General features: G+C 41.8%; 1 protein-coding gene and 1 pseudogene across 1 annotated transcript; one reads left to right on the top strand and one right to left on the bottom strand.

Moving 5' to 3' along the window:
- The first annotated feature begins 12,438 nt into the window (after nt 1-12,438).
- Nucleotides 12,439-13,172, top strand: LOC147209836 (ES1 protein homolog, mitochondrial-like; annotated as a pseudogene).
- Nucleotides 13,173-15,550: 2,378 nt separating this feature from the next.
- LOC147209835 (uncharacterized) lies at nt 15,551-27,370 on the bottom strand. The gene is made up of 7 exons (XM_086105874.1): nt 27,187-27,370; nt 23,356-23,467; nt 21,875-22,018; nt 19,404-19,517; nt 19,174-19,332; nt 18,852-18,977; nt 15,551-18,311 (listed from the first exon to the last, which is right to left on the bottom strand). Exons 1-7 carry the CDS (start codon nt 27,291-27,293, stop codon nt 18,108-18,110), a joined length of 966 nt encoding a protein of 321 aa, XP_085962000.1. The 5' UTR covers nt 27,294-27,370; the 3' UTR covers nt 15,551-18,107.
- Between the last annotated feature and the right edge of the window lie 473 nt (nt 27,371-27,843).

The raw sequence follows: 27,843 nt of genomic DNA, 5'->3' as shown, positions 1-27,843 counted from the left end.
GTAGCCTTTGTCTTTATAGTCTTTCTCGAAATGTGAATAGGAAAATCTTATTGGTTAGCACAATGCTAATTTATCGGAGTGTCATCTGGACTTTTAACATATCTTTTCTTCTGAAGTATATGTATATGAATCCAAGAATAGATAAAAATGAAAGTAAAGTAAGATGAAATAAAAGTAAACCATGTACATATACCTAAAGCATATTCATCCATTCATTCATTTGCCGTTCCGCTTAACCTCACAAGGGTCGCGGGTACCTAAAGTATATATATATATATATATATATATATATATATATATATATATATATATATACAGTATACAGTATATACTGTATATATGCATGTATATACAGTATACTGTACCGGTACATACTTTTAAGTATATATTGTATACACACACACACACACACACACACACACATATATATATATATATATATATATATATATATACAGTATATATATATATGCAGTATATATATACAGTAAATATTCCCATCCCCGGAATTCTATGGAAAGGAATATCCTTCACCCGGAATAAAATCCTATGCATTAACATTTTGAATATGATATTACGTGTTACCGGAAGTTGCGTAAGCGGAAATTCCACTACCCGTAACCCGGATGGAGGTGTAATGCCGCGGGAGCTTAAATACACGCAACGCCCACCCGATGCGACGGAAAAGACAACGCTGAAACAAGTTGTCACTTCGCGTTTTTCGATCATCAGATTCTAAACGATGACGTGCAAGTGAGTTTTTATTGCCGTGCGTTTTACTGTAATTGTGAATGATTTTAACTTTATTCACTTACGTCCTGTAGAACGCGGCACTAGCTTAAAAGCAGCACCCACTCGACACGACCGAAGAAACGTGTTCGCTTCGCCGTTTTCATTCATCAGATTCGAAACGAAGACGTGTAAGCGACTTTTTATTGGCGTGCGTTTTACTGTAATTGCGAAAGATTTTAACTTTATTCACTTACGTCGTGTAGATCATCGCATCGAAACGTAGAAGAACTGTAACAACTGGAGCGGAGCGAGTGCAATGCATCCGTTTGAGCGAGGCTGGACACAAAGTTAAAAAGATCCAGCAGACACTTGAAGTCGGAAAGACGCAAATCTACGAAACTTTAAACAACAAGGCATCGATTCAACTCCTGATGACAAGCCACCATCCAGCAAGGAAGCAATGCAAATGGCAACAAAAATCCTTCAGTATGCACAAGAATTACCAGACGTCGGTGATCAACGGGACAGTTACTTGCAACTAGCAAGAAAACTGTATGACACGCAGGCAAACATTGTCATAAACCAAAGAAAGCAAACAAAACAATCCAAAATACACATTTTTTTCCCAAGACAGAAAAAAAAAACCATTAAAATACTGTATGTATTTTACTGTTGTGATTTTTTTTGGGGGATACACCTGTATTGCAGTTTTTGTTATATAAACAGTTTTTGGACAGTATATTTTTGTATTTTATTGATTGTGTTGTTACACGTGCATTTTGTCAACATACTTGCAGGTTCATAAAGGACATGTACCATGCTCATTTGCCAAATGAGCAATTTCTGTTATCAGGACAAATTGGACAGCGCAAACACGAGTCCGTACTAGAGAATATTTACTGTATACATATATATATATATATATATATATACTTTTAATAGTACATGAATAAATACACTCTTCATAAAATCAAAACAGTTAGAATAAACATTAATAAAATAAACTACAAAACAATGAATAAAAATACAATGGATGAAAATCAAACCAACACAAATAGGAAATAAAAATAGTTATAAAAAAATAGTCATGCATGCAGCCGTATGTACTCCCACAGGCAAGCGTCCACTCCGACAGCTGTGTATGGACTCCCACGGTTGTGTTTTCTGCACTCGCTCAGTCTTGTATGGACTCCCACAGTCACCTATGTATTCCAACAGTCATGTACATTATGTATCCACAGTCATGTACAGTATGTCACCCACTGTTGTGTATAATGTACTCTCCAAAATTTGTGTATACATTTCTAAATTGCATATGTACTCCTGCAGTCATATACTACCCAAATTTATGTATTTAATCCCACAATTGTGAATATACATCCACAGGCATGTCATCCATAGTCATGTATGCAGTCCTAAAGTTGTGTATGCACTCCCGTCGTCATGTATGTAAATCTACATTTATGTACTGTCACAGGAGTGTACTGTATGTATTCCTCCTACAGTTGCATATGTACCCCATCACATTTGGCATTCTCCTTCCGTGTGTATGTACTGCCGTAGTCATGTATAATCCCCCCCCCCCCTGCCCTCAGCCATGTATGTGTAAGTTGAGGGGTTCGTAGGTTTTAGATGGATTGCTCTACGTTTAGAATGGGCAAAAAGGAGAGGACGACTTCGTTTGAACACAGCTCTTTCTTTTCTTTTTTCTTTTTTTTGTTTTTCCAACGGCTGCCTCCTAACTCTCGAACGAACACTCCCCCTTCCGGTAACGACCCACCTTCCTGCTTTTCTTCCCCAATCACATGTAAGCAGCATAAGAATATTTCAGGACGTATTAAACAGAGTATAATTAAGGTAACTAACATAAAATAATATAATGCTTAAATATAAAATGATAATAATTAACAATTTAACAAAAGCTTACATTCGTACTCCCACAGTCGTGTTTGGATTCCCATTGTCCTGTATTTAAGCCGTCGCTGTGAATACAGTATACACAAACGGGTGAGTATGCGCTGCCACCGCCATGAAGTCACAGTCGTGCATGTACTCCCACAGTCATGTCTGCACTCACCAAAGTTGTGCATGCACTCCCACGGCCGTGTCTGCGCCGCTGTACTCAAGATGACTTTTATAAGGTCTAATGCGTGGTTTCAAGTAACTTGGTAGGAATCATTTTAATATGTGGGGTGAGATCGTCTCTCCCCTCCGATTGTGAGTCAAGACTAATACCCATAATTGCTGAGTGCCGCTTTTCTTTTCTTGCTTTTTTTGTCGTTTGTTTTTTTTTTGTTTTTTTTTAACAAAAGGAGGGTATGGCTGTACACATGGCTGTTGAACACGAGGCTCTGTCTATTTATATCTTGGCCCACATATGTTTTTCTGGATGGCAGAAATCCAGCGCAAACAAGTTATCACCGACGCTCGACCGAGTCATGCGAGGAAGACGGTTGAAAGGAATGTAAATGATCATTCGTTTGAATTTTTATGTGCAGATGGGATCAGTTTAGTGGACAGGCGGCGACGTGAAAGGAGATAGGACCACTAAAATTATTCCTCCTTGGCACATGAATGCGTTTGGGATGATGATATGCAGATGCAATCTTTCACAACCTTTCAATTTGTAAGACAAGATTTAAACGTGAGCCCTGCAAGGGACCACTGCGGTCCTCTGGCTCCATCAAGTGGTGCAAGTAAGATTGCAGACAAAATCTGCGTTTATCTGATGGCATTTCACAATAATTAATCGTCATTTTAAAAGTTAATTTCATGACGTTTATGCTACGTCGTTGGTTTCATGAGGGATCTTTTTTTTAAGTGAGAGACCGAGGAGACTGCTCATTTAAGCATCTTCAGTCATTCGATAATTAAAGAAAAATGTCATCCTTGATCTCCTTGATCTTAAGCATTCCTATAAGTATAAAGGGGCACCATACATTAATAAGTCCACAACTGCCTCTGAGTTAAAACGCAATGACAGTGAAGCACGAGTCACAAGATCATTTCATTCCCACTGACCACATTTTAAAAAAGTAAAACATTATTGCTGTCAGCAAGCTTAAGTCAAACAAAATGGAAAAGGAGTTTTTAAACTACTTTTAATATCATTCTTAAAAAGTCCAATTCCTCTGATTTTTAGTCAAACATGAATACACTGTGATTTCCTTAGCTTTCCATGAAAGCAAAACAAGACATTCATGGAGATCAGCTGGGGGAAAAAATGATACAAATGTTGCCTTTTTTTCTGACATTGTGCAAATTGTGCAGTAATTCCCAAACTTAAAAGCGTGTTGAGAACCAATTTGAAATCCACTGAGGCCGACCAAAAGCTTAAATCACAACTCTGATCAGCACATGAGACCAAGAGCAACCATTCCCACTGTACAGCTTTAAAATCATGTTCCATACAGTATATACTGGATTTACAACCTTTTTGGTTTTTTTGTTCATTCTCCCATTTAATCCAAAATTTTTCCCAGACATTTAAAAGGCAAAATCAGATGTCATTGGTAGCCCTTATAAGTAATCAGTAATAAAAACTTCTAGAGGCCTGTGAATTAAACCGTTGTTGTCCCCCACAAATGTGACCGCTGGGATTAAATGGGTTAAAATAGCCAGCAAGTTACTTTGGGAGATAATAAAACCAGCCTGGGGTGAGGCCTCCAAATGAACTTTATGACATGCTTAACTTTTGATGTCAACGGGCTGGGCCACAGGATCAGACGTCTCCCTGTCTCATCACCCTCCCCAACGGAGCTACTTGGTCGCGCGAGTGGGCGCCGAAGTATACCTGCCCTCCGCTTGCAATCCGCGCCCCAACCAGTTCAGGATGGCCCTCCAGTCATTTTTGAAAATAAATTCTTTACCGAGCAGTTAAAAGCTCTAATAACAGTGTTCGCCACTAGATGACAAACTTTACTCACTGGCACCTCCAACCACAAGACTGTAGCTGTCCATCAGACAAGAAGAGACAGCTTGTCCTGCTTGGCCTCTCGCCATGACCCATTAGGTCAAGGAAATTGTCTATTTGTGGTCAAATAAGAAGCAGATGAGGTGTTCACTGAATTCCTCTGCCTAGTTTGTCTAGAGACACTATCAGCCACGAAAAATGGCAACCTAAAACACCACTACAACACCAATGTCAAAAGTATAAAAATGGCAAAAAAAAAAACCTTAGCAGTTTGTTTGAAGTGCATGAGAGTTATTTTGTCTTTGTCCTCCAAAAACATGGATATATTCAACACTTAATAGTCTGACAAACACATCCATCCATCTTCTGATCCGCTTATCCTCAGAAGAGTCGCGGGGCGTGCTGGAGCCTATCCCAGCTGTCTTTGGGCAGTAGGCGGAGGCAGTGGCGGTTCTGGATCAATTTCACTGAGGGGGCCGGGCTGGGGCCAAGGGTTTTGATGGAGGGGGGGGGGGCACATTCAACCCAGGGCTAAAAAGACAGATTCGAAATCTTATTTGACTTTTTATTTCTTCAGACTTTGAAATTGTAGTCATAACGATACAGTGATGAGAAAAAAACAGTATTAGGAGGGCTAAAATGTCTGCAAGCGTCACAATACGTCGTGTCCATCTGTTGAGAATATTCAAGCCAGGGGATGATATGGTACCAGCCCGCCTGGGACAAAAATTGCAAATACACTGAAGCTAGATGTTTTACATGCATATAATTATCCAAATTTTAAAAGGCAATGTCTTATATATTGATCCTGTTAAATAAAAATTAAAATAAAAAGGGAGACTAAAAAGGTTACACACACACACACGTGTCGTGGTAATTTCCTTCTCTGCGGACTGCTTCTCATTTTCCCGCTCATTTTTAAGTGGCGCAGCGCACTAAAGGGTCCGACTAGAATGTTAAATCACGCACTTTGGTTCCACCTTTCGCGTCGGCGACTCGGCACGACTGCGTAATCTACGCTCAGAGGGGGGCCCACAGGGGGGGCCAGAATCGGTGCTACAGGGGCACTGGCCCCCGTTGCCCCCCCCCCCCACCCAGAACCGCCACTGGGCGGAGGACACCCTGAACTGGTTGCCAGCTAATCGCAGGTTACAAACACACATGGTGGCTTAATTAGACAAGTGGTTGTTGTGACGGATGTCCCATGATGCCAAGGGGACGACTCAGAAACAAACTTTACTGCCCTGTACTGCATTGTGCTTTACAGGTGAGTGAGACAGCCTATTAATTTGGACATTTTGAATGCCATGCAGGACAAACATAAGGTCGTGTACTAATCTTAAAATCTCTGAGTGAGGTGAGTTTTGTGAAAATGCGCACATAATGAGTTCTTCGCCGTCATGTTGGTTTCCTATTCAGCAGTTTTCGACCATTTTTGATTGGGAATTTTTATGCCAGGGAGCCCTTTGAAAGTTGGGTGAAGGAGGGATCAAATTATGTGGTTGATTTTTGTTTGCGTCAAAGCCTTTGGACGAGTGCATTATTTAGATATATCATATAGATGTATCTGCAATATGTTGAAATCAGTGGCGGATGCTGGTCTGTCAAGGAGGGGAAGCTCAATTTCGGCCGACATCATAAAATGTGTTCGTTTATTTATACGTGAATTCTACTCTCCGTTCCTTTTCAAGAAAATGATATGTGACCCTGTGGTGATATAAGTCAGTCTGCGAACACAAGCAACTACAATAAAACCCACCAGAAATTTTTCAACAAAGAGAGTGTCGCGAAGATGATTGGAAGAAATCTTCAGTTCAACTCAATGAGAATTGAAAAATGCTCCCACGGATGCCGACACCAATAGATCGGTGATTGGCTCATTTCGCAGTCACTCAGCCTCAGACAGATCATCCAATCATCATGCAGAAAAGATCAGCGTCCGCGCCAGCCCATAAACGCCCACTGTCCATAGACTCCCAGAGGCGCTGAGCGTCCGATGGGCGGGACAAAACCAGCATTTATCCAATGACTCGTTTCGTTTCAATGCATTGGGGCAACCTACACTGAACTTTCCAGCCGCCCGGCGTCAGCGCTGCAGACACTCAGCGTCCACACAGTTTAAAGCACAGTGAAGCTGCGGGAATGAATGAGAAGAGAGTCGCGTCGTAACCAGTGATAAAAAGCTGATTCGGAAAAAAAGTTTAATTTAGTCAATGACATGTACACACAATTGTACGGACACACGTATATTTGATCACTTACCTTTTGACATTTTAGGGGAAGCTGAGCTTCCATTGCAGTCTTAGAGCAATCGCCTCTGGTTGAAATAGCCTCGCGAGCGGGCAGATGTGGACAGACATGAGCCCCTTCCCCAAACCCCGCTCAGCCTGATCATCCATCCATTTTTCCGATCCGCTTATCATCACAAAGGTCGCGGGGGGTGTTGGAGCCTATCCCAGACATCTTTGGGCAGTAGGCGGGGGACACCCTAAACCGGTTGCCAGCCAATCGCAGGGCACACACACAGACGAACAACCATCCACGCTCACATGCACACCTAGGGACAATTTAGAGTGTTCAATCAGCCTGCCGTGCATGTTTTTGGAATGTGTGAGGAAACGGGAGTACCCGGAGAAAACCCATACAGGCCCAGGGAGAACATGCAAACGCCACACAGGGAGGCTGGACCTGGAATTGAACGGTACCTCTGCACTGTGGGGTTGACGCTCTAACCACTGGACCACGGGGGCCACCTACGCCTGATCAAACGTTTTCCAAGGGCGATCTGAGGGGACTCGAAGGTTGTATTGAAAATGTGAGCCACAAAACAATAAAAACTGACAAGACCAAAGATAATGGTGACCTTTAAGTAATATCCATGAGGCAGCGATGATGAGCTGGAATGTGAGTGCGTACACAAACCATCTGACATATATAAACAGTGCTGTGGCCATCACCAAACTGTTAAACGTCAGGAAACTGATGATGCCGCCAGCCGCGTTAAAACCTCTCGCGCTAGGGTATAGCCCTCGGTAAAGCCCCACACTATCCACATCACGCCGTAGAAGATAAAACCGGTGCTCTCAAAGGTATCTCCAATTAGCTAACACACTACGTGCGAGGCTGACCAGCCTTGCGTCTGTGCATTTGGAGTACTCCAAGTCAGGTGCATGTAGCTCCTTGTCACGAGGTCGAACTTTGAAGCCCCTCATCTTGGTTACTAATGCCCTGCGCCATAGGGATCATTTTAGTGGAGACCATGTTGTATGTTGTTACTGAAAGCATTCATGCAGAGCCGATAAAAGTAACCGCTAGCAGACACTGACTTCCTTTCTGGAACAAGCCTTGAGGTTGAGAAGCAATTGCGATACAATAGGGGGGACAAATAACAGATGCTAGACAGCTTCCAGGATGAAGAAAAGCACAGAGAAGAAAATCGGGAAGGGTACGGTAGTGTGGGGTTCAATGCAGTAGAACGATAGCCAGAGCACTGTAGGGCTGCGCAAACTTCAGCACTGCTGTGAAACCATAAAAAAGTTGCAGTGTTTGTCCTGTTTTGATTGATTATGTATCAAATGGAGGGGTGGCGACAATCTGTACATTAACTTTGTAGATCACCAGACCTGCTAAAAATACTGGAAATAAATAAATAAAATGTACCTCAAGATCTGCACATATGCCACAACATATGTGATCATATAGAAAAGTAGCATCAAAATCGACATTCATGATGAAAATACAGTACAACAATTACTGTATGTAATCCATATAATACACATAATGTTGCTCCCCCCCACAAAACAACAGGTGCGGTTCTTTACACGTCAGGGTGAAATATTAAAACAACATCAGAAAGCAACACGAAAAGTGAGCATGAAATGAAAGCAATAAAACGAAGAAAATTCTGAAATCAGTGTTCAATCGGGGCATTGTTCGCTGAAAAAGGAGAACTTGAGCATCAGAGGGATGATTGAGCATAAAATGATTGTGGTGAGAGGAGACCAGAATTGGATCGGCGAAGCAAATAGAAGCGAGTGTTCGCCTCAAGAGGGTCACATCTCTTTCAGGAGAGTCGGCTGATCACACAAATTGTTCAAGGTGAGATTGTTTGTTTTCCTCTGTTTTCAGATTTATAACATTAACACAAAGTAGAGTCAAATGGTTTGCTGCTTGTGTATGTTTTCATGCACTGAAGTTTTAACTGTGTCTGAAGATAAATACCAAGGCCATATTATTTATTTGAAAAGCAAAGGATGAATTGAGTGTGTCATATTGCTCTTCTACTCACTTATTTGTAAATTGCCTCTGCAGACAACAAACTTGACTTGACTTCAATCAATGTAGAAAAAGGAATATGATGACTTTTCTGTTTTTTCTGCTCCTGTTTAGGTGGTTTTGGTGTGGCAAAAAAAAAAAAAAAAACCCTCAGTGGCTAGGGCATGGGTCGGCGACCCAAAATGTTGAAAGAGCCACATAGGACAAAACCCCCCAAAACAACTATGTCTGGAGCCGCAAAAAATAAAAAGCCTTCTAATGAAGGCAACACATGCTGTATGCATCTATATGAGCTATATTAGCCTGCTATCAACATGACTAAGCTGGCTACAAATACACAACGAGCATTCATTATTCAAAGTTTATTTCCCCGCCTGCAGTTCATCCTGTAGAGGAGGGGTGCCCAAACATTTTGACGCAAGATCTAAAGTTTATAAACACAATTGCAAAACCCCAGTGGAACGAAAAAAGATGACGTGAACAAGACAGTTATTGTAGTAAAAAAAATATATATATACAGTATATACTGTATATATACTGTATATATATATATATTAGAGCTGTCAAACGATTAAAAGATTTAATCTAATTAAAAATGCAACTGTCATAATTAACTCAAATTAACTGAAAATTAATCGTGATTACTCACACATTTTTTATCGTTTCTGAATTTCCTTTTATATATTTTTTCCTATTTTTCCACATTTTAATGCTCTCATCAACATGGAATCATGAATCAGTTTTCTACGTGCAAAATGCAAATATTTACTGAAATAACAATTTTGATTTTCAATTTTACATGAACATTTTTCCCCTTGGAGCAGTTATTCACACAATCTCTCACACAATATTACTGTCCATCAACAACAGTGAAAAAAATATTTTGTCACACAACAGCTGCTTTAACAGCTCTTTTTATGGAATCAAAACAGAGCAATATAACATTATAAAGTGCACATCTAAGGTAAACTAGTACTCAGCCTATAGTGGATTTAAAACCATGGTTGCATACTTCGTTTTTCTCAAGTTTGCTTTGAACACAGCAGTCAGGCTATGTTGATTCTGTTGGTCCTTCTTGCGCGGAAGTCTCTCTATGGTTTTGTGTGGACATCATTTCGGATGACTACACTTGGTTAGATGACAACACGGGAGACGTTTTATTTTCAGTATGGTCGCTACCACTGCACCGCTGAACTCTCGACGTGCGTCAGCGCACCGTCGCTGTCAGACGAACACAGAGAAGCTCCACCCCCATTATTTATATGGACACGGAACACGGGAACCTTCCACACAAAATAGTTCCAAACAAGTAACAATCACGTCAGTGGCATACATCAAACTGAACAGAATGCCTGCTCTTTATTCAACAGAGGCTCATCAACCTAGTCTCTTATTTCTCTCCCGAAACAGTGTCTTCTCCCGCTTGGTGTACCTTAGCCTTCTCAGCTACGTACAATTTCTGTTCATAGCTTGTAATGGAGGCTCTCGCTGGCAATCCATAGTGGAGTCGTTCGATTCAATGCGAATGATTTCAGCTTGAGTCTGGCTGTGGACAATGTTGACAGGCTTGCATGCAGTAGCCATACATTTAGCTCTGGCTTCAGCAAATTTGTTCTTCGTCGTGTTATCCATTTTATTCACTTTGAAATGATCCATAGCTGTCTGTCTTAGACGAGGGGGCGGAGTACTCACATCAGCTGTGTGCTGATGGGTACAGTAATCCCTCGTTTTTCGCGGTTAATGGGGACCAAAACCACCCGCGATAAACGAAAATCCGCGAAGTAGCGACCAATTAACATATATATTAAAAACAATTGCTCCACTTAGGCCTTTGCGCTTGAGCAGAGCGCACTAACACACACACACACACACACACACACGCACACACACACACACGCACACACACACACACAGGCCAGCCGATCCCACTGCGTGCAGCAGACGCGTTTATGATTAGTCAATTAAGGATGATTAGACAATTAAGGATGATTAGACAATTAAGGATGGAAGAGACCTGCTTTTGTTTTTATAAGCCTTCTCTCTCTCTCTCTCTCTCTCTCTCTCTCAGCCACACACACACACACACACACACACACGCACACACACAGGACACTCGTGCACACACTAGCAGCATCGTAAACAACACTTAGACACTGATTAAAGATCAAAGAGTAACCCACCGTGCTAAGACAGAAAGAAGATGCACAGCCAATCAACATGGCTTTACATCTTCTCAGCCCCACCCCCACCCCCTCACCCGACATGTACTGTACAGTATATGTTGCTCTATGTGACTCACTGTTGTTTTGCTGACTTTCACTGCTTCTCGCGGACCGTTTGCGGACTTCAAATTATTATTATTATGTTTGAAAAAATCTGCGATGCACCGAAGCTGCGATAAACGAACCGCGAAATAGCGAGGGATCACTGTATTTCAGACTCGACGTGCTATGATGATAGCTCAGTTTACGACTGCAAAATATCCAGGTAATTTTGGTCTTGTCAGTCTTGCGCTGCCGTGGCTGGCAAAACAGACATGTGCTTGGACCTGTGCAGCGCACTTGTTTTGTTTCTGGTTTATTTATAGAGCAACGTAACATCCGCTGTGACGTGTGCCGCGTTAATCTCGCGAGAAAAAATTTAATCCCGTTAAAATTCATTTAAATTAATGCCGATAATCACACGCTAAACTGATAGCTCTAATATATATATATATATACTGTATATATTAGAGCTATCAGTTTAGCTCTAAATTTAGACAAATTTAGACCAATTTTTTTTGTCTAAATATATATATATTTAGACAAAAAAAAGGAAACACACAGAGTACAGTACTAGAAAAAAAACGTGTCTCTCTGGCTGTGACTTTGAGCGTCGTGTCGGCTAGGCTAACTTAGCTGTTGTCGTTCTCTAAAGCTTCTTTGCGTTGGCGCTGATTGGTTGAAACCAAAAGACGTGCGCGTGCGTACATGTTCGTGCTACTGCTTACGCACGCACATCAGAAAGCACCGGACTGCTGAACACGCTTCAATTGAGTGGGGTCGCTACAGGTCTACTTTTCGAACAACCAACCTCCCGCGATCGACCCGTTAGCGCACACGCGTGCATACGCACACACTTACACACGCATTCCGTAATAGCAACAGCCATAACGGCCTAAGATGAACGAGGCACGGGACGCACTTTCGCAGAGTGCTAACTATCATAGCTCACGTGTACCGTTTAACACTGCTTCTCTTGGCCGCCCAGATTCCCATTCTTAGCAAGTACCCTCAGTGAATTGCACATGAAAGGCAGCTGTAAATGTAAATATTAAATGTTGACATTTAATATTTATTCGACACATTTTTCCAGCATCGGAAAACGTTAATAATGTTTGTGTCATGTTTGTCCTGTGACAGACAGTGTCATTTCTGTTTCTTGTTATTCGTGTATTTGAGGGCTGGGTTAGTTGACTAGGGGGTGACGTCATCGAGAGAGGACGAGCCAGGTTGAGTAGTAGTCTGAGTGTGGAGCGCATGGGCGTGAGTTGTGGCCAGCAGCACCTCCTGTGAAAGTATTTTAATTGCTGTCTCTTTTTGTTTATTAAAAAGCGAACAGACTGCATCAGCGACTGCGTGCATCCATGACCACATTGAAGGGCATTACAATATTAAAACAAAAAAATATATTTCCCACCCATCTTTTTCCATTTTCAAACATTTTTGAAAAAGCTCTAGGGAGCCACTGGGGGCGCTAAAGAGCAGCATGCGGCTCGAGAGCCGACCCCTGGGCTAGGGAGTGAAAAAAATAAGGACTTCAGCATTCATCAGATGTGAAGAAGACCCTCAAGGATTTTTCCAAAGCCTGAAAGCCGTTGGCCATGTGTCGCCTCGCTCCGTGCTGCAAAAAGTCTGCCTGGTTGTGAGCTCACAGTGGGGCAGGACAAGGAGAGTGACATTCTTTTGGTCGTCATCACAGCAAAGGCGACATGATGCGAGCTGTAACGGGCTGGCTCTCGTCCCTCTCAGGTGCCCATACACCCAGATGCGGGCGCCTTGAAGGAGATGGGATGCCAACACGTGAATACGGGAGTGTAGCAAGCACATGTCAACATCAAATACAAGTTTCTCACCACTCCGGATTTCATGTGCAATGTTCAATTCACAAAATCTTCGATGGAATCTGTGTCACAATTAAAGAAACACTGAAACTCACTGAGGAACTCTCCAAAGACTCTTGCTATGTGGTATTTTTAATGAAGAAAAATTAACAACAAAACTGGTGGCACCAGGTACTACAGAGCCCCAAAGACAACATAAGTTATTTACTTCTTCCTACTCCTTTGAGCATACAACTGTGATGATGTGTTTTTTTTTCTTTTACTTACTTTTAATTTTCCTTCATAATTTTTGTTTGCCTTTTGTCTATCTGTTATTGTGTGTACTATATATGCTCAATAAACAAACAAACAATAAGTAGCCTTGGGTCTGCTCTAAAAATAGCTCACCAGGGATGAGACATTGTGACTTACTAAGAAGAATTAAAACAGAAGAAGAATCCATCCATCCATCCATTTTCCGAACCGCTTGATCCTCACTAGGGTCGCGGGAGGTGCTGGAGCCTATCCCAGCCGTCTTCGGGCAGTAGGCGGGAGACACCCTGAATCAGTTGCCAGCCAATCGCAGGGCACACAGAGACGAACAACCATCCACGCCCACACTCACACCTAGGGACAATTTAGAGCGTCCAATCAGCCTGCCATGCACAGAAGAAGAATGTTAACATTTATTTTTTTAAACTACCGTATTTTCACGACCATTCGACACACCGTATGGTTGGGCGCAGTCTCATTAATGGGTGCTATTTCTGTATTTTACACATAGACAAAACGCACTGTATTATTTGGCGCAATTTTAAAGTGGTAAAACATACGCCAGCTTAAACATACGGCATGCATGCGCGCACGCTAAAAACACGTTAGCTTGTAGCATACGGTAGCATGCCAAGACATACAGATACAAGCTAAAAACACGTTTTTAAAAAGGCAACGGAAAACTGAGTTCCGTTGTATTTTATTTAGCCATCGTACAATGTACTCACGTTTTTCGATCAATCATCACCCAGAAATCCGTCAAAGTCCTCATCCTCTGTATCAGAATTGAACAATTGTGCAAGTACCGTTAATCCATCAAAAACGCCGTGTTCCCTCTCGTTGTCAGTCACTCTCATTGCCATGTGGCTCCACAGAGATGATGCCGGCTTTGCCAAAAACTCGAACAACAGTGCAAGCAGACACGTTCGTCCAAGCAGCCACAATCCATTCGCAAATTGTGGCGTAACTCGCCCGGCGCTGCCTCTCACTCTTTGTAAAGTCGTGTTTGCCATCGATCATTCATTGTTCCCATGCCGTTCGCAACTTTACTTTGAACGCCCGGTTGATGCCGATGTCCAGCGGTTGGAGTTCTTTAGTCAAGCCTCCGGGAATAACGGCAAGCTCAGAGTTCATTTGCTTGACTTGGTTTTTCACCGCTGCTGTGAGATGGGCACACATGCCAAAAGCATAACCGATGGCTTGAAGTTTGAATTGAGCTTCGTAGGCGTGTCTCTTTGTAGAATTTATTTTCGGGGGTTCTTAGAAACCAAAACCGAAGTTGTTTTGCAACAATGCACATAGCCACACTCTATACAGGTGTTGGTACCTGCTTGGGGCGTACCTTTAGCGTCCACTTACACGCCCACCCTTCACTCATTGGCGGACATCTTCCCCGCATGCCTGTCCTCACTCACATCTGCCTTTTCTCTCTCTCGCTCTCCATATGTGTATATATACACGCCCACCCTTCACTGATTGGCCGACTTCTTTGCCGCATGCCTGTCCACAGTCACTTCCGCCTTTTCTCTATATAAACAGCGTGTCGGCTGTCAGTCAGGTTTTGGAACTCAGCGCATAGACAAGACGCTCCGCATCATAAGGCGTCCTGTCCATTTTGGAGAAAAATTTAGACTTTTAATGGCGCCTTATAGTCGTGAAAATACGGTAAACTGGTCTCCCCGTGCCTGCGTGGGTTTTCTCCGGGTACTCCGGTTTTCTCCCACAAAAACATGCATGCTAGGTGAATGGAACACTCTAAATTGCCCCTAGGTGTGAGTGTGAGCGCAATTGGTTGCTTGTCTCTGCGTACCTTGCGATTGTCTGGCAACCAGTTCAGGGTGTCCCCCGTCTACTGCCTGAAGACAGCTGGGATAGGATCCAGCACGCCCGGCGACCCTTGTGAGGATAAAGCTGTTCAGACAATGGATGTATGGATCGATAAACTGGTCTGTTTCATCTCCACTCAAAGTAAGGCTTATTTTGCCAAATTGACGGGGAATAACAAAAACAATGCTTCCTGCTCAGTAAGAGATATCTCGTGTCCTTATTTTACAACATTTGAACTCAGTGAATAATTTATTTGATACGCATTCCTCGAACTGCAAATTTCCACGTTGCAGTACAAATAAAGGTTATCTCATCTAATTCTCTCCAAATAGCTTTAGACATCATCATATCCTAATATGCGACAATGAAACCTGATAAGTTGATGTCTTCTTTGGGAAATGTTGGCGGGCATGATGGCAACCATGTGTGTCGATTAACAGTACCAAGAACACATTTTGCATTTTTATTGGGTGAATGCTTTCTAATTTGAGTTGAAAATTAAAGTAGCAACAGACTATCTATTAAATATTAATGAAAAAGAAAGATTTATAAATCCAAACCCAAAGTGATTCTTACACGTTCTCCATACATGCATTAATGTTCATAATTTATAGTTAATTAGAATGCTAGAAAAATATGGTGGATTCCCAGGACCCCAACTTACCAGTATTCAAAACGTATTGTTATGGCATTAACATAAAAAAGGCATTATATTCAAAAAAATATCATCACAGTCATGAATGCTTTAGGCCTACATCTGTCATGTTTTGGGTGATGGTAGGTGGAGGACCCCAAAAAGCGGGCAGGTAGGAATAGCAGGGTGGACTGAACCAAATGTATTTAAAAAAAAAAAAAAAAACACTTGCAGGGTACACTGGAGAAAATTCAGAAACTCAAACAAAGTCCTGAAAATCACAAGAAACCAAAATACCAGTAGCAAAAATAAATAAAAACGATGACAGGAACAAAACATGACAGGGGCACACAAACACACACAATGCTCCAACAAAGACTGATAGAGCCCACGGAGCTAAACAAGCAAAGTGACAACGAGAAGCATCTGGACAAGACACAAAAGGTTGAGGGAGCTGATTGGTTAAACAAAAGGGACCCGGATGACGAGAACAGGGGGCAACAAAAATGGCACATGAGGGAACAAAACCAAATGTAACCTAAACAAAAACACAAAATCAAGGTGGTTGATTGGTTAGCACGTCTGCCTCACAGTGCAGTGGTGCAGGGTTCGATTCCGGCTCAGAGGCCTTCTTGTGCGGAGTTGCATGTTCTCCCCATGCCTGCATGGGTTTTCTCCGCGTACTCCAGTTTCCTCCCACATTCCAAAAGCATGCAAAGCTGATTAATGGAATATGCTATATTGTCCCTCGTGATTATGAAAGTGAATGGTTGTTCGTCTCTGCGTGCCCTGCAATTGGCTGGCAACCGGTTCAGGGTGTCCCCCGCCTACTGCGTTTTACTCAAAATACCAAAATAGGGGTCAGCCCCTATTTTGGTAAACCTTGATTTTGATGATGCTACATGGTCCTAAACTGGAGTGACCTACAAAAACATTGACTATGAACAGCACGAAAAAGCGTTTCTCCATCTAATACATTTTATGTTATCAAGGTAAAAAATTGTTTAAAATGTCAGCGGCGGATGGTCAAAGGAGCATGCTTGGGGCCTCCACCATTACTTTCTAATGGTGTAAATAAGAATATGTATGTACTGTATGTATGTATATATATGTATATATACAGTATATTAGAGCTGTCAGTTTAGCGCGTTTTTATTGGCATTAATTTAAATAAATTTTAACGGGATAAAATTTTTCTTGCGAGATTAACGCGGCACACGTCACAGCAGATGTTACGTTGCTCTATAAATAGACCAGAAACAAAACAACAAGCACGCTGCACAGGTCCACGCACGTTTGTTTTGCCAGCCACGGCAGCGCGAGACACCGAAAACGGACACTTAAAGAGTTTATGAATGGAAAGTTTACTTTTAAAAAGTTGCCAGATTGTTCCACTGACAAGACCAAAGTTGCCTGTATCATACAGGTAAACAATGTATGCCACTGACGCGATTGTTACTTGTTTGGAACTATTTTGTGTGGAAGGTTACTGTGTTCCGTGTTCCTTTTAAATAGAGCGGGTGGAGCTTCTCTGTGTTCGTCTGACAGTGACAGTGCGCTGAGGGGGTGACATGACAACGAAAGTTCAGCGGTGCAGTGGTAGCGACCTAGCGAAAATAAAACGTCTCCAGTGTTGTCATCGAACCAAGTGTAGTCATCCGAAATGATGTCTACACAAAACCGTAGAGAGACTTCCGCGCAAGAAGGACCAACAGAATCAACATAGCCTGACTGCTGTATTCAAAGCAAACCTGAGAAAAACGAAGTATGCAACCATGGTTTTAAATCCACTATAGGCTGAGTACTAGTTTACCTTAGATGTGCACTTTATAATGTTATATTGCTCTGTTTTGATTCCATAAAAAGAGCTGTTAAAGCAGCTGTTGTGTGACAAAATATTTTTTTCACTGTTGTTGATGGACAGTAATATTGTGTGAGAGATTATGTGTGAATAACTGCTGGAAGTGAAAAATGTTCATGTAAAATTGAAAATCAAAATTATTATTTCAGTAAATATTTGCATTTTGCACGTAGAAAACGGATTCATGATTCCATGTTGATGAGAGCATTAAAATGTGGAAAAATAGGAAAAAAAATATAAAAGGAAATTTAGAAACGATAAAAAATGTGTGAGTAATCACGATTAATTTTCAGTTAATTTGAGTTAATTATGACAGTTGCATTTTTAATTAGATTAAATCTTTTAATCGTTTGACAGCTCTAATATATATATATATATATATATACACACATGTTGCTTTGATCCTCTGATTTGAATCATGATGTTCGGTATTTTATCAGGACTTTCTGAGGCATAATGAATATGTTTTGAATTTTTGGGTGCATGCTTTGCTCCTTGCGCAGTCTTGGCCTCAATTTTGATGCTTGGGACAGAGCAGATGGTGATTCGTTCTGGCTGCAGCCCGTGTCCGCTTGTCGACTCTTGGTGGCTGCGATTCATTATTGCAGCGATGCACCAGCATTGGGTCCTTGGGTGCAGTTTTTTTCAGCAGCAGTCGCTGCAGCATCTGCTTATCCGATCGCTCCCGTCGAAAGTCATCTTCGTATATTTTGAGCTGGGACCAAAGATCAAAGTGCATAAAAAAGGTTGGGTGATCATCAAAACACACACACACACACACACACGCACACACACACACACACACACACACACACACACACACAGCGCTACTGGTTTCTTACTATTTTTCTTCCATTTTCTTTCTCCCTAAGTATTTTTAAATAAATTCAAAGCAGTGAATCTATGGCAAAAAAAATATCCAGCATGAACAAAATTGACATTCTCCTTTGAGTGCTGTGAATAAATCCACTTCTCTTTTCAGAGCACTGTCTGTTTGACTTTCTGCTCTCTGAGTGTGCGTCACAAATTCTGCATAGCAGCAAGAGGCCACATGTGACCAGCAGGAAGAATCTGAGCGATTGTAATCATCTCTTGCTGCCTCTGCTAATTTTTATGAGGAATCACGATTTTTGGGTCATCTGTGTGAAGAACTTAATCAGGAGTAAAGCCCTCACTTATGGAGTAAGCAGGAAGACTTTGCTTTTCCTTGAACAAGCCTCGCAAAAATGAGTGTGTCCTTCAATTTGAACACTACCTGCTCTTGCAGTAGGTCCACCTGTTGGCACATCTCCTCTCTCTTCTTTCTCAACCTTTGGTTGTCCTGCAGTGTGTATTTGTGTTTGTTGTGCTCTGTCTGATATTCTGCTTCATAGATCTCGGTCTGTGGACACAAGGCGTCATCATGGTACTGGGTCAATAGCAGAACAACCAATTGCCTCCTGTACTCTGGAGAAAATGTAAAGAACAGAGCCTAGCAACCACTTGGTGGTGCTTTTGTCCATCTAATTTAATGCTGTTTCTCCATAGCAACAGTCAGTTTAAAGCATTACGATTCTGGGTTGAAATGAAAAGCCCACCTGACACTTCAGTGCTTCGAGATGGTCTTTCAGATCCCGCACCTCTTGATGAGAGTGAAAGTTCAGGCGTTTGGCCTGCTGTGTCACATCCAGGCTAGAAGATGATGGGGCGCCACATGATGTGGGGGAGAAGTCGGGGACCGTTGTCTGGACCTTGTCCTGATGAGAGAAATAATTCTTGCATCAGGGCTCACAGACTGTCACCAGACACAACGGAGAGATGAAGATACCTTTTGGACAGGCAGCTGGTTCCTTCGGTGCTCCAGCAGCCTCACATATTCTTGTAGTTCTTGATTCTTCTTCAGCTCCAGCATGAGTGCCTGCTCGTAATAGTCCTTTGCACTCTGCACGTACAAAGACAAACCTTAGTAGTCAGTCACAATCTCAGTTAGGTGAATTGCTTTTTACCAACATCTCAGTCATGTACTATGGCGCATCTACACCCTTAGCAGTTAACATGGAATTGGTCCCTTGCAATAATGGGAAGACTTTCTACAATATTTGAGAGTGACTTTTGTCTCGAGATGTTGTACAGAAGAGTCTGGCACACTAATGTTATTTTTCCAGCATTTCATAAAATAGAATGACCTCCATCTATCGGTTTTCTTTTGCCCGTATGCTAATGAGGGTTAAGGGTGGGTTGGAGCCTAAACCAGTTTGGACGAGAGCCAGGATACACACTCGAATGGTTGCGAGCAAAGCACAGGGCACAGATGCAAAAACAAGCAGTCTCAGTCACATTCACACCAATCTGGACAATTCTCACCCCTCAGTAAGGTGAAAACTAATATTGAAAAAAATTATTTGTTAATAAGCGGGTCCAGTGGTTAGCGCGTCGACCTCACAGTGCAGAGGTTGTGGGTTCGATCCCGGCTCCGGCCTTCCAGTGGGGATTTTGCATGTTCTCCCCAGGCTTGCGTGGGCTTTCTCCGGGTACTGCGTTTTCCTCCCACATTCCAAAAACATGCATGGCGGGCTGATTGAACACTCTAGATCAGGGGTACCCATTACGTTGATCCTGATCTACCGGTAGATCTAAGACAGGTCCCAAGTAGATCCGAGGAGTGTCGAGGAGAAAAACAAACAAACAACCATTTGTGTGTCTTTGTACATGTAATATTTTTTTTTGTTTTAACGTACACCGCACCGTAATCATCCTATCAGTCCCATTTTCACAAAAAATAAAAATAAAAAATAAAAGAAAGCAGGTAAATCTTGAATTTACGGTGGTGCGTGATTACGTCACCGGAATTTGTTAGCGCTCAGCAGACTGCAATTGCAGCTTGTGATCAGAGCTGTTGCGCTCTATCTTTTATCGTCATTATTCTCATTCAGAGTTTGCTTCATGTACAATTCACCGAGGGCACGGGCAAAGAATAGGAATCTAGAAGGGCCCAGGGAAGCATTTTAAAACGGTACGTGTGAGCTATGATAGTTAACAGGCTGCAAAAGTGCATCGCATGCCTCAGTTTCAGGCTGTTGCTCATCATGGCGTGCGTGTGTGTGCGTGTGCGTGTGTGTTTGTGTGTGTGTGCGCGCATGCGCGCCGTTAAGGGTAGATCCCGGGAGGTTAGTTGATCGAAAAGTAGATCTTCGGCCCAAAAAGTTTGGGCACCCCTGCTCTACATTGTCCCGAGGTGTGAGTGTGAGCGCGGATGGTTGTTCGTCTCTGTGTATGCCCTGTGATTGGCTGGCTATCGGTTCAGGGTGTCCTCCACCTACTGCCTGAAGACAGCTGGCATAGGCTCCAGCAACCCCTGTGACCCTTGTGAGGATAAAGTGGATCGTAAAATGGATGGATTTTTGTTAACAAAATGAAGTGAAAACGATTGTGTTTCTTTTTAAATAATAACAAACATTTTATGTTTATAAAACTAACTATAATTCTCAGAAAAATGTCCCTCGTTCTCATGTTTTTCAATTAATTCCATACATGACCTTTCGCTGTTTATATTAAGTGCATCTATTTCAGTGCAGCCATCCAGGAGGAAGGTCGAACAGTCATTTGGGAAATGTAATTTACTTATTCCAAAAGACTTACACCTTTTTCTTGCATTCAACAAATACTTCATACATATATTTAAAAAAAAAACTAAAATCAAGACTAAATCATAAAAACTTAAACAAAAACAAGGCATTTTTGAAAAAAGTAATACTGATTATAAGTGATAAACCTGCTCTAAAAACCAAAAAAAAAGAAAAAGAAAGGTCAAAACAACATCAAAACAAACTAGAGTGAAATATTTTTTTCCCATGTTCGTGTTGAAGTGAGTGGTTGTCAACATCAAGAAGAAGGACATCTTGTTTGTTCTAAGATCTCTGTCTTGGGGGAGGCGCCAAGTTGGGTAGAAATCGACTTGGAGTGTGTTATAGTCCCATTTGTATGCCCACCAACGAACGTCTTGCAAGTTGCAATGTTCTCTCCGTATTCACGTTCAAATGAATTGACCTTCCATCAAAGTTAGAGCAAGTTAGTAACCTTGGAAAAATCTTGATGGCAGCAGTAAATGTTCTCAACTAGCATCGAAATGAGCACTTTGTGTGACTGCAGGTGTCATTGTGAGTGTAAATGGTTGTTTGTCAATCTGTACCAAATGACTGACAGGCAATCAGTCCAAAGTCAGCACGAATCGGCTCCAGCTCACCCTGAGACATCGGGGATTTTTTTCTGCATCATTTCCATGTTGCTGTATATGTTTACCTGTTGGTTCTCGACTCTCAACAGCAGTTTGCCGTTCAGCTCTTTGAGGGTGGTGTTTTCCTGCTCCAAACGTTCCAGTTGCTGCTGCAACCCCAGGGTGGTATTGTGATACATCTGGTCCCACTCCTCATTCAGTTTCATTAACTGCAACACAAACGTTTCATCGCCACTGTCATTAAAATCATTCTCATCATTGCCACGCTGTTGGATTTTGTATCGGGGCATTGCCCAACACGCTTGAAAGAAGCTTACACCTGTCGTTTTAAAAACATTTTTTTGAATATATTTTATATTCAGTACAATTAATGACTCAATTTAAGCATTTCATGCACCTTGTGAACCAGGGGTGGCCAAACGTTTTTTGACCAAAGATCGACTTTTCCATCAACAAACCTCCCGCGATTGACCCGTTACGGCGCATGCGCACGCACGTATGCGCCATGCGCCATGATGAGCAACAAACAGCCTGACACGGAGGCGTGCGACCCACTTTTGCAGCCGGTTAACCATCGTAGCTCACACGGACCATTATAAAATGCTTCTCTTGGCCCGCCAGATTTCTATTCTTTGCCCGTGCCCTCGGTGAATTGTACATGAAACAAACTCTGAATGAGAATAATGACAACGATAAAAGATAAAGCGCAACAGCTCTGATCACAAGCTGCAATTACAGACTGCTGAGCGCGAACAACTTCCGGTGGCGCAGGTCGCACGCCACCTAGGTTAAAGATTTACCTGCTTTATTTGATTTGATTTTGGTAATACTTTTTGTGAGAATGAGACTGATAGGATGATTAGGTTGCAGCGTACATTAACATAAAAAATATATATTACTAACATGCACAAAGACACACAAATTGTTTGTGTTTTTTTTTCTCCTCTACACTCCTCATGATCGACATGGGACCAGTCCGCGATCAACGTAATGGTAACCTGATAACATGATAAACTGTCGACTGTAGTAACCGCCGTCCCTGAAAGGGTTGTTGAGGAATTTATAGAAATCAGTGTTGATTTTGGTATAGTGTAGTTTGTCGTATACTTCAGTCGGCAGCTGAAAGATTTAGCACACAACTGTTTCGCTTTTGTGCCTCTTTTAATTGACGATAGACAGTAAGAGAAAGGACTGTGTTGTAGTTCTCTGGCTGTGTATAAAAACGCACTGCACTGCACCATCACATATGTATCTCTATCGCAATGATGCGGGCATATTTATCAGAGGGTGAGTTCATATGAAATGGAAATAAATAATAGCTGCATCAAAAAAATAACGGACTCATTTTTCCTTTTCTCTTTAAAATCGGGAAGTAGCGCAAGGTCATATGATTTGTGTGTGGGGGGGGGGGGGGGACAGTCATTTCGACATCTCAGCAGCAATATTTCACACAACGCCCATATCCTCTGATTTTGATAAGCAGCCGTGTCCTTTCCAACGTCAGCAAAAATACGAGAGCACAGCACCAGCAACAGTCAAGCCGTACCTCTTTGTTGACTCTGCGAAGCTCCGTGTTCTTGTTGAGGAGAAGCAGCTTCTCCTCATCGGCCGAGGTGATGCTCATACTGTCAGTGACCCGCTGCTCCATAGATGGTGACCTGCAAGACAACAAATGCACACTGTCCAACCTGTACAAACATAAAGTACACGTCACCACCACCACAAAGTCAGACAAAAAGCAGAGCTGGCGGCAAAAGTAAGCACCCCCTGTGTTTAATAGATGTATGGCGGTGTCACAAAATCAATTTAAATTGGAAAATCAGTTTTGGTTTAAAAGATGTGATTTACACCGAACTGAACCGAATTGAATCGTCGCACTTAAACATCTATCAAGATTCGTATCACTTCATCTTTTACTGAAGAAATTGCAAGATTTTCAGCACTGACTGACAAGTTAATTCAAATTTATGGAAAATGACAAGATACTCCTTCATGCCCTCTCCAACTGAGCCGTTCCATATTGAATCAAATCATTGAATAAAAGCATAATCCCATGCATATATGTATATATATAAAATATATATATGGTGTGTATATAAAATTGACGATAGACAGTAAGAGAAAGGACTGTGTTGTAGTTCTCTGGCTGTTTATAAAAACGCACTCCACTGCACCATCACATATGTATCGCTATCGCAATGAGATAAATAAATATGTATATATATATATATATATATATAGAATATAGTTTCCCAACTTGGATCCAATATATATATATATATATATATATATATATATATAGTATATATATCGAGAGAGAGAGAGAGAGAGAGAGAATCAGCAGAAAAATAAATCCTCAAATAAAGTACAGATACCTGTAAAATCTACTTCAGCGCTGTAATAAAGTATTTGTACGTCTTGTTACTTCGGTCGGTCTGATGGTGGAAAGCAGTAGCATAGGATTTCCATTAATAAAAGCAAACACATATGCACAAAAGAACCTCAGGGTTCTTTTAACACCCACTCACATAGAGTGAGTGCACTTTCGGAGAATAAAACCCAAGCCATTATGTTCACCCACGCAGACACACACGCATATACTGTACGTATGTGTAGTCACAATCGGAAGTCAAGATAGTCAGCAAATGTTGACCATCATTAGACTGGAAGCCAATAAGAACTATTCAAGTACGGTATTTTGGATGAGAGCAAAGCAAAAAAGGCATTAATTTGTCATAGCAGCTTGCTCAGTGGCGGTGTTGTGAGGTCTCATCTCAGAGGAGTCGCCTGCAGGGAGAAAACGGAGACGACAAATGTCCTGGAAGAATACACTCAGCTTTGCATGTAGCGCCCGCGGCGTCGCCACACATATGCGTGCTGCAGGACTCCCGAAGAGAAAGACGAACTGCAACCTCACCTCCCTTAAGGCCGGACTCCGCCGCAGAAAGGCTTGATTTCATCCACTTACTGTATGTGCACTGCACTGGTGTGTGAGTTCTTCTTAAGGCAAGCTGGAGTTCTTTGAAAAGCCAAGTTGTTCAATTGGATTGTTCAAGAGAACTGAATTACGTTACCGTACACCAGCGTATCAGTCTCTAAAATGACAGCTTAAAGTCATCGACTCAGTAGGGAGCATATTAAAGATTCATTATCAAGATTTTTAACAAGCTTAGCCCAAAAAGCCTACACTCTGTCCATCTTGATCGTCACTTTTTCTTGCTCAGCAGATATTTCGATAATCTTCCTTTTAAATCCTGCTCTGATTTGATTGCCATTTTACGAGGTGCGGACCTCTGGAAAATATTTTATAGTTCATAGTTTAATTGGAGGTTTTGAAAATAATGTCTATGGGCATTAATTTTGCATGAACGCAAAAATTGCATGGGCAAGTTTAAAACACTTTCATGCATTCATTTTATATACCCCATATTCTCTTTAGAGCCACAGGCGAGGCTACCCCAGCTGATTTTTTGAAACATTTGACATTAAATATCATGTTGGAACAAAAGTATTCCTTTTTTCTTTTTTAACAACTCCTACTGCTAAACTTCTGAATAAACTTGTGTATATACAAGGTGATGTTACCACTGGACCCTTGTACAATACTCTCCCTTGATCTTAGATCTTTGATGGGCATGGGAGGGGGCAAAAAAGATGTATATTATTCACAGGAAATGTTGGTAATACATTATTTATGTTTTTGGAATGTGGGACAAGACCCACACAGGAAGGCCAGTTCCCGTATTCAAACCGCCACCCTTAGAAGTGTGAGATGGACTTATCTCAAGATGTCATCATTTCAGTAAAAACCCTCCCAGGTGATAGAAACTTTCTGCAATCAAAAATCCATATATTCTCGTCTGACAGAAATTCTCTCGTGCCTTGATTGCGAGTGGGTGGACAGTTCTTGTTTCATTAAGTGAGAGGATGACGACGTCAGACAAGGACATTTTCTTGGTGCGAGTGAATGCAATGGAAGACAGACAGAGTAGAGTTCATGTTAGTTGAAGACTGTCATGTCTTGTCTGTTTGTTTTGTTTTCAGCCCCAGCTGGAGGGAAGGGTGTTTCCCTCCAGCAGGTGCACGTGTTCTGCGTTTACCAATCAAGCCTCGCCATGTTTTTCAAGACTGCCAAGCTGCCTAGTCACTGTCGGATTGTTGACCTTGCTTGCTGTTTATGCTCAAGTGTTGTTTTCTAGACCTCTCTATCTCGTTCATAGTCATTTTGCTCTCTTAGTTCCTCGTCTTGTCAGTAGTGGTGTTATTTAGGCTTTTTGATCTTCTCTTGTATTGTGTGTAAACTGGACTCTTGCCATTTTGTTCGAATTCTCTGTGTTACTTTGCCTTGCCTTTTGCAAGGGCTTTTTGTTCATGCCTTGTTTTTCATGGCTTCTTGTGACCAGCAATTTCTGTTTGTACTTTCTCAGTGCGCTTTTCTGTAAATCAATCTTTTTGTTGTCGCAGTTTGTCTGAGACTGCAATTCTGGGATCCTAAAACATTATTCGGTTTGGTTTTGAACCGAAGAAAGACAGTGGTTGTGACAACCAATGGATGAGCTGTTTTTGCTGTACATTTGTAGTTCCTTCTTGGAAAAATCTAAAATCATCTTTCACCTAACACAGGTCTAGATGTTATTTAATTCATTTTATGTCCAACACATACGTAAGTAGAAGAGTAACTGTCAACCAAATTGAGTGGCCCACAGCTGTCACAGCGTTCTTTCTGGGACGGCATGTTGTACAGTGCATGCTGATCTTGATCCTTCCGACTTTTGCCTTTCTGACAGCTGATAAACACTGTAAGCCATTTTTACAAAGTTTCCCTTCCTAAATTGTCTTGGAAGGGCACCAAAATGCCACCGCATGCCTAGCAATATCTTAATAACCCTTTCAAGTTCGATGATAAAGAGGGGGATAACAAATTTGTCGAGCCGGCCGCTATCTCGGGACACCTGGCTCCATATTGCCATCATTTGCGTCACCACCATGAGATTATAATTTTGAAAGGAAAACATGCAACCTCAAGTGGATGACTAGAAATGAGATTACTGTATGTGGCGGGGAAAGTTCGATAATGTCAGTTGTGATGACCTCATTGGAAACTCCACGGTCACTTCTTTGTTCCTCCTCTTCATGGGTGCTCTTTTCTTAACTATATTGGTGTCTGAAATGATGATGAACAAGGTCCTGGTTTCTCCAAAATGGAATAAATTATTGGTGTTCATCATACAAATAAAGCCAACAGGTATGAAGAGGGCATGAAAATTGATTCACAGGTGACAACATCACTCCACATAATGCCTCATCAATATATTTTCAACCGCAAAGGGAGACACGTCCTACTTTACTCATGAATAGAAATATAAACGATACACACCATGATGTTTCTGATGATTTTATGGGGTCGGTTTCACTTGTCCCGGTTGAATCTTTGTGTTTATCTGCCGCTGCTGAAGACGTGTGAGCCAGCTTCTCTTGATCCATAGCTGATCAGATAGGCATTCCCAAATAATGAAGAATGAGATTTCTGCTCTCACTTGCAGCCCCTGACGGGGGAAGTAAATAGCGGGTGTCAGTATTGCTGTGCAACAAAGGAGGAAGTCGCTGGGGTCGGGGCCATGTGATATGAAAGTTTGAGAAGAGGAAATGACGCTCTGACAAAGCTGCGCTGTATTGGCTTGGACCCACTGTGGTTGACTGTGAAAATATCTTGAAAATTGCATGAAGTGATGGCGGACTTTTTCAGATTTTACCTGGGAAACTTGAGCCGATGAATTTTTCATGTTTAGTATGGGAAGAAGAAGTCAGAAGCTGAATAGACGTGCCTCTCACCAGAGGGCAAATGAAGTGGAACAACAATACTGACTAACTCATACTGAACAAGATACAGTACATACTTTTTACTGTACACATGCCCTAGCGTGAGTCCATTCACTGTCTTTGTGATTTTACAGTCACAATTTTGTTTTGTTTTGGGGGGGTTTCTCATGATTTTTGCCATTTACACCACGACAAGTGGTTAGAAACACTACCA

This window comes from Hippocampus guttulatus, chromosome 2 (genome assembly GCF_054856545.1).
Source record: "Hippocampus guttulatus isolate MCC_2025c chromosome 2, RoL_Hgut_1.0, whole genome shotgun sequence".
In the NCBI taxonomy this organism is placed as follows: Eukaryota; Metazoa; Chordata; class Actinopteri; order Syngnathiformes; family Syngnathidae; genus Hippocampus; species Hippocampus guttulatus.
The sequence above is the reverse complement of the archived record's forward strand: the minus strand, read 5'-3'. Positions and strand labels throughout refer to the sequence as shown.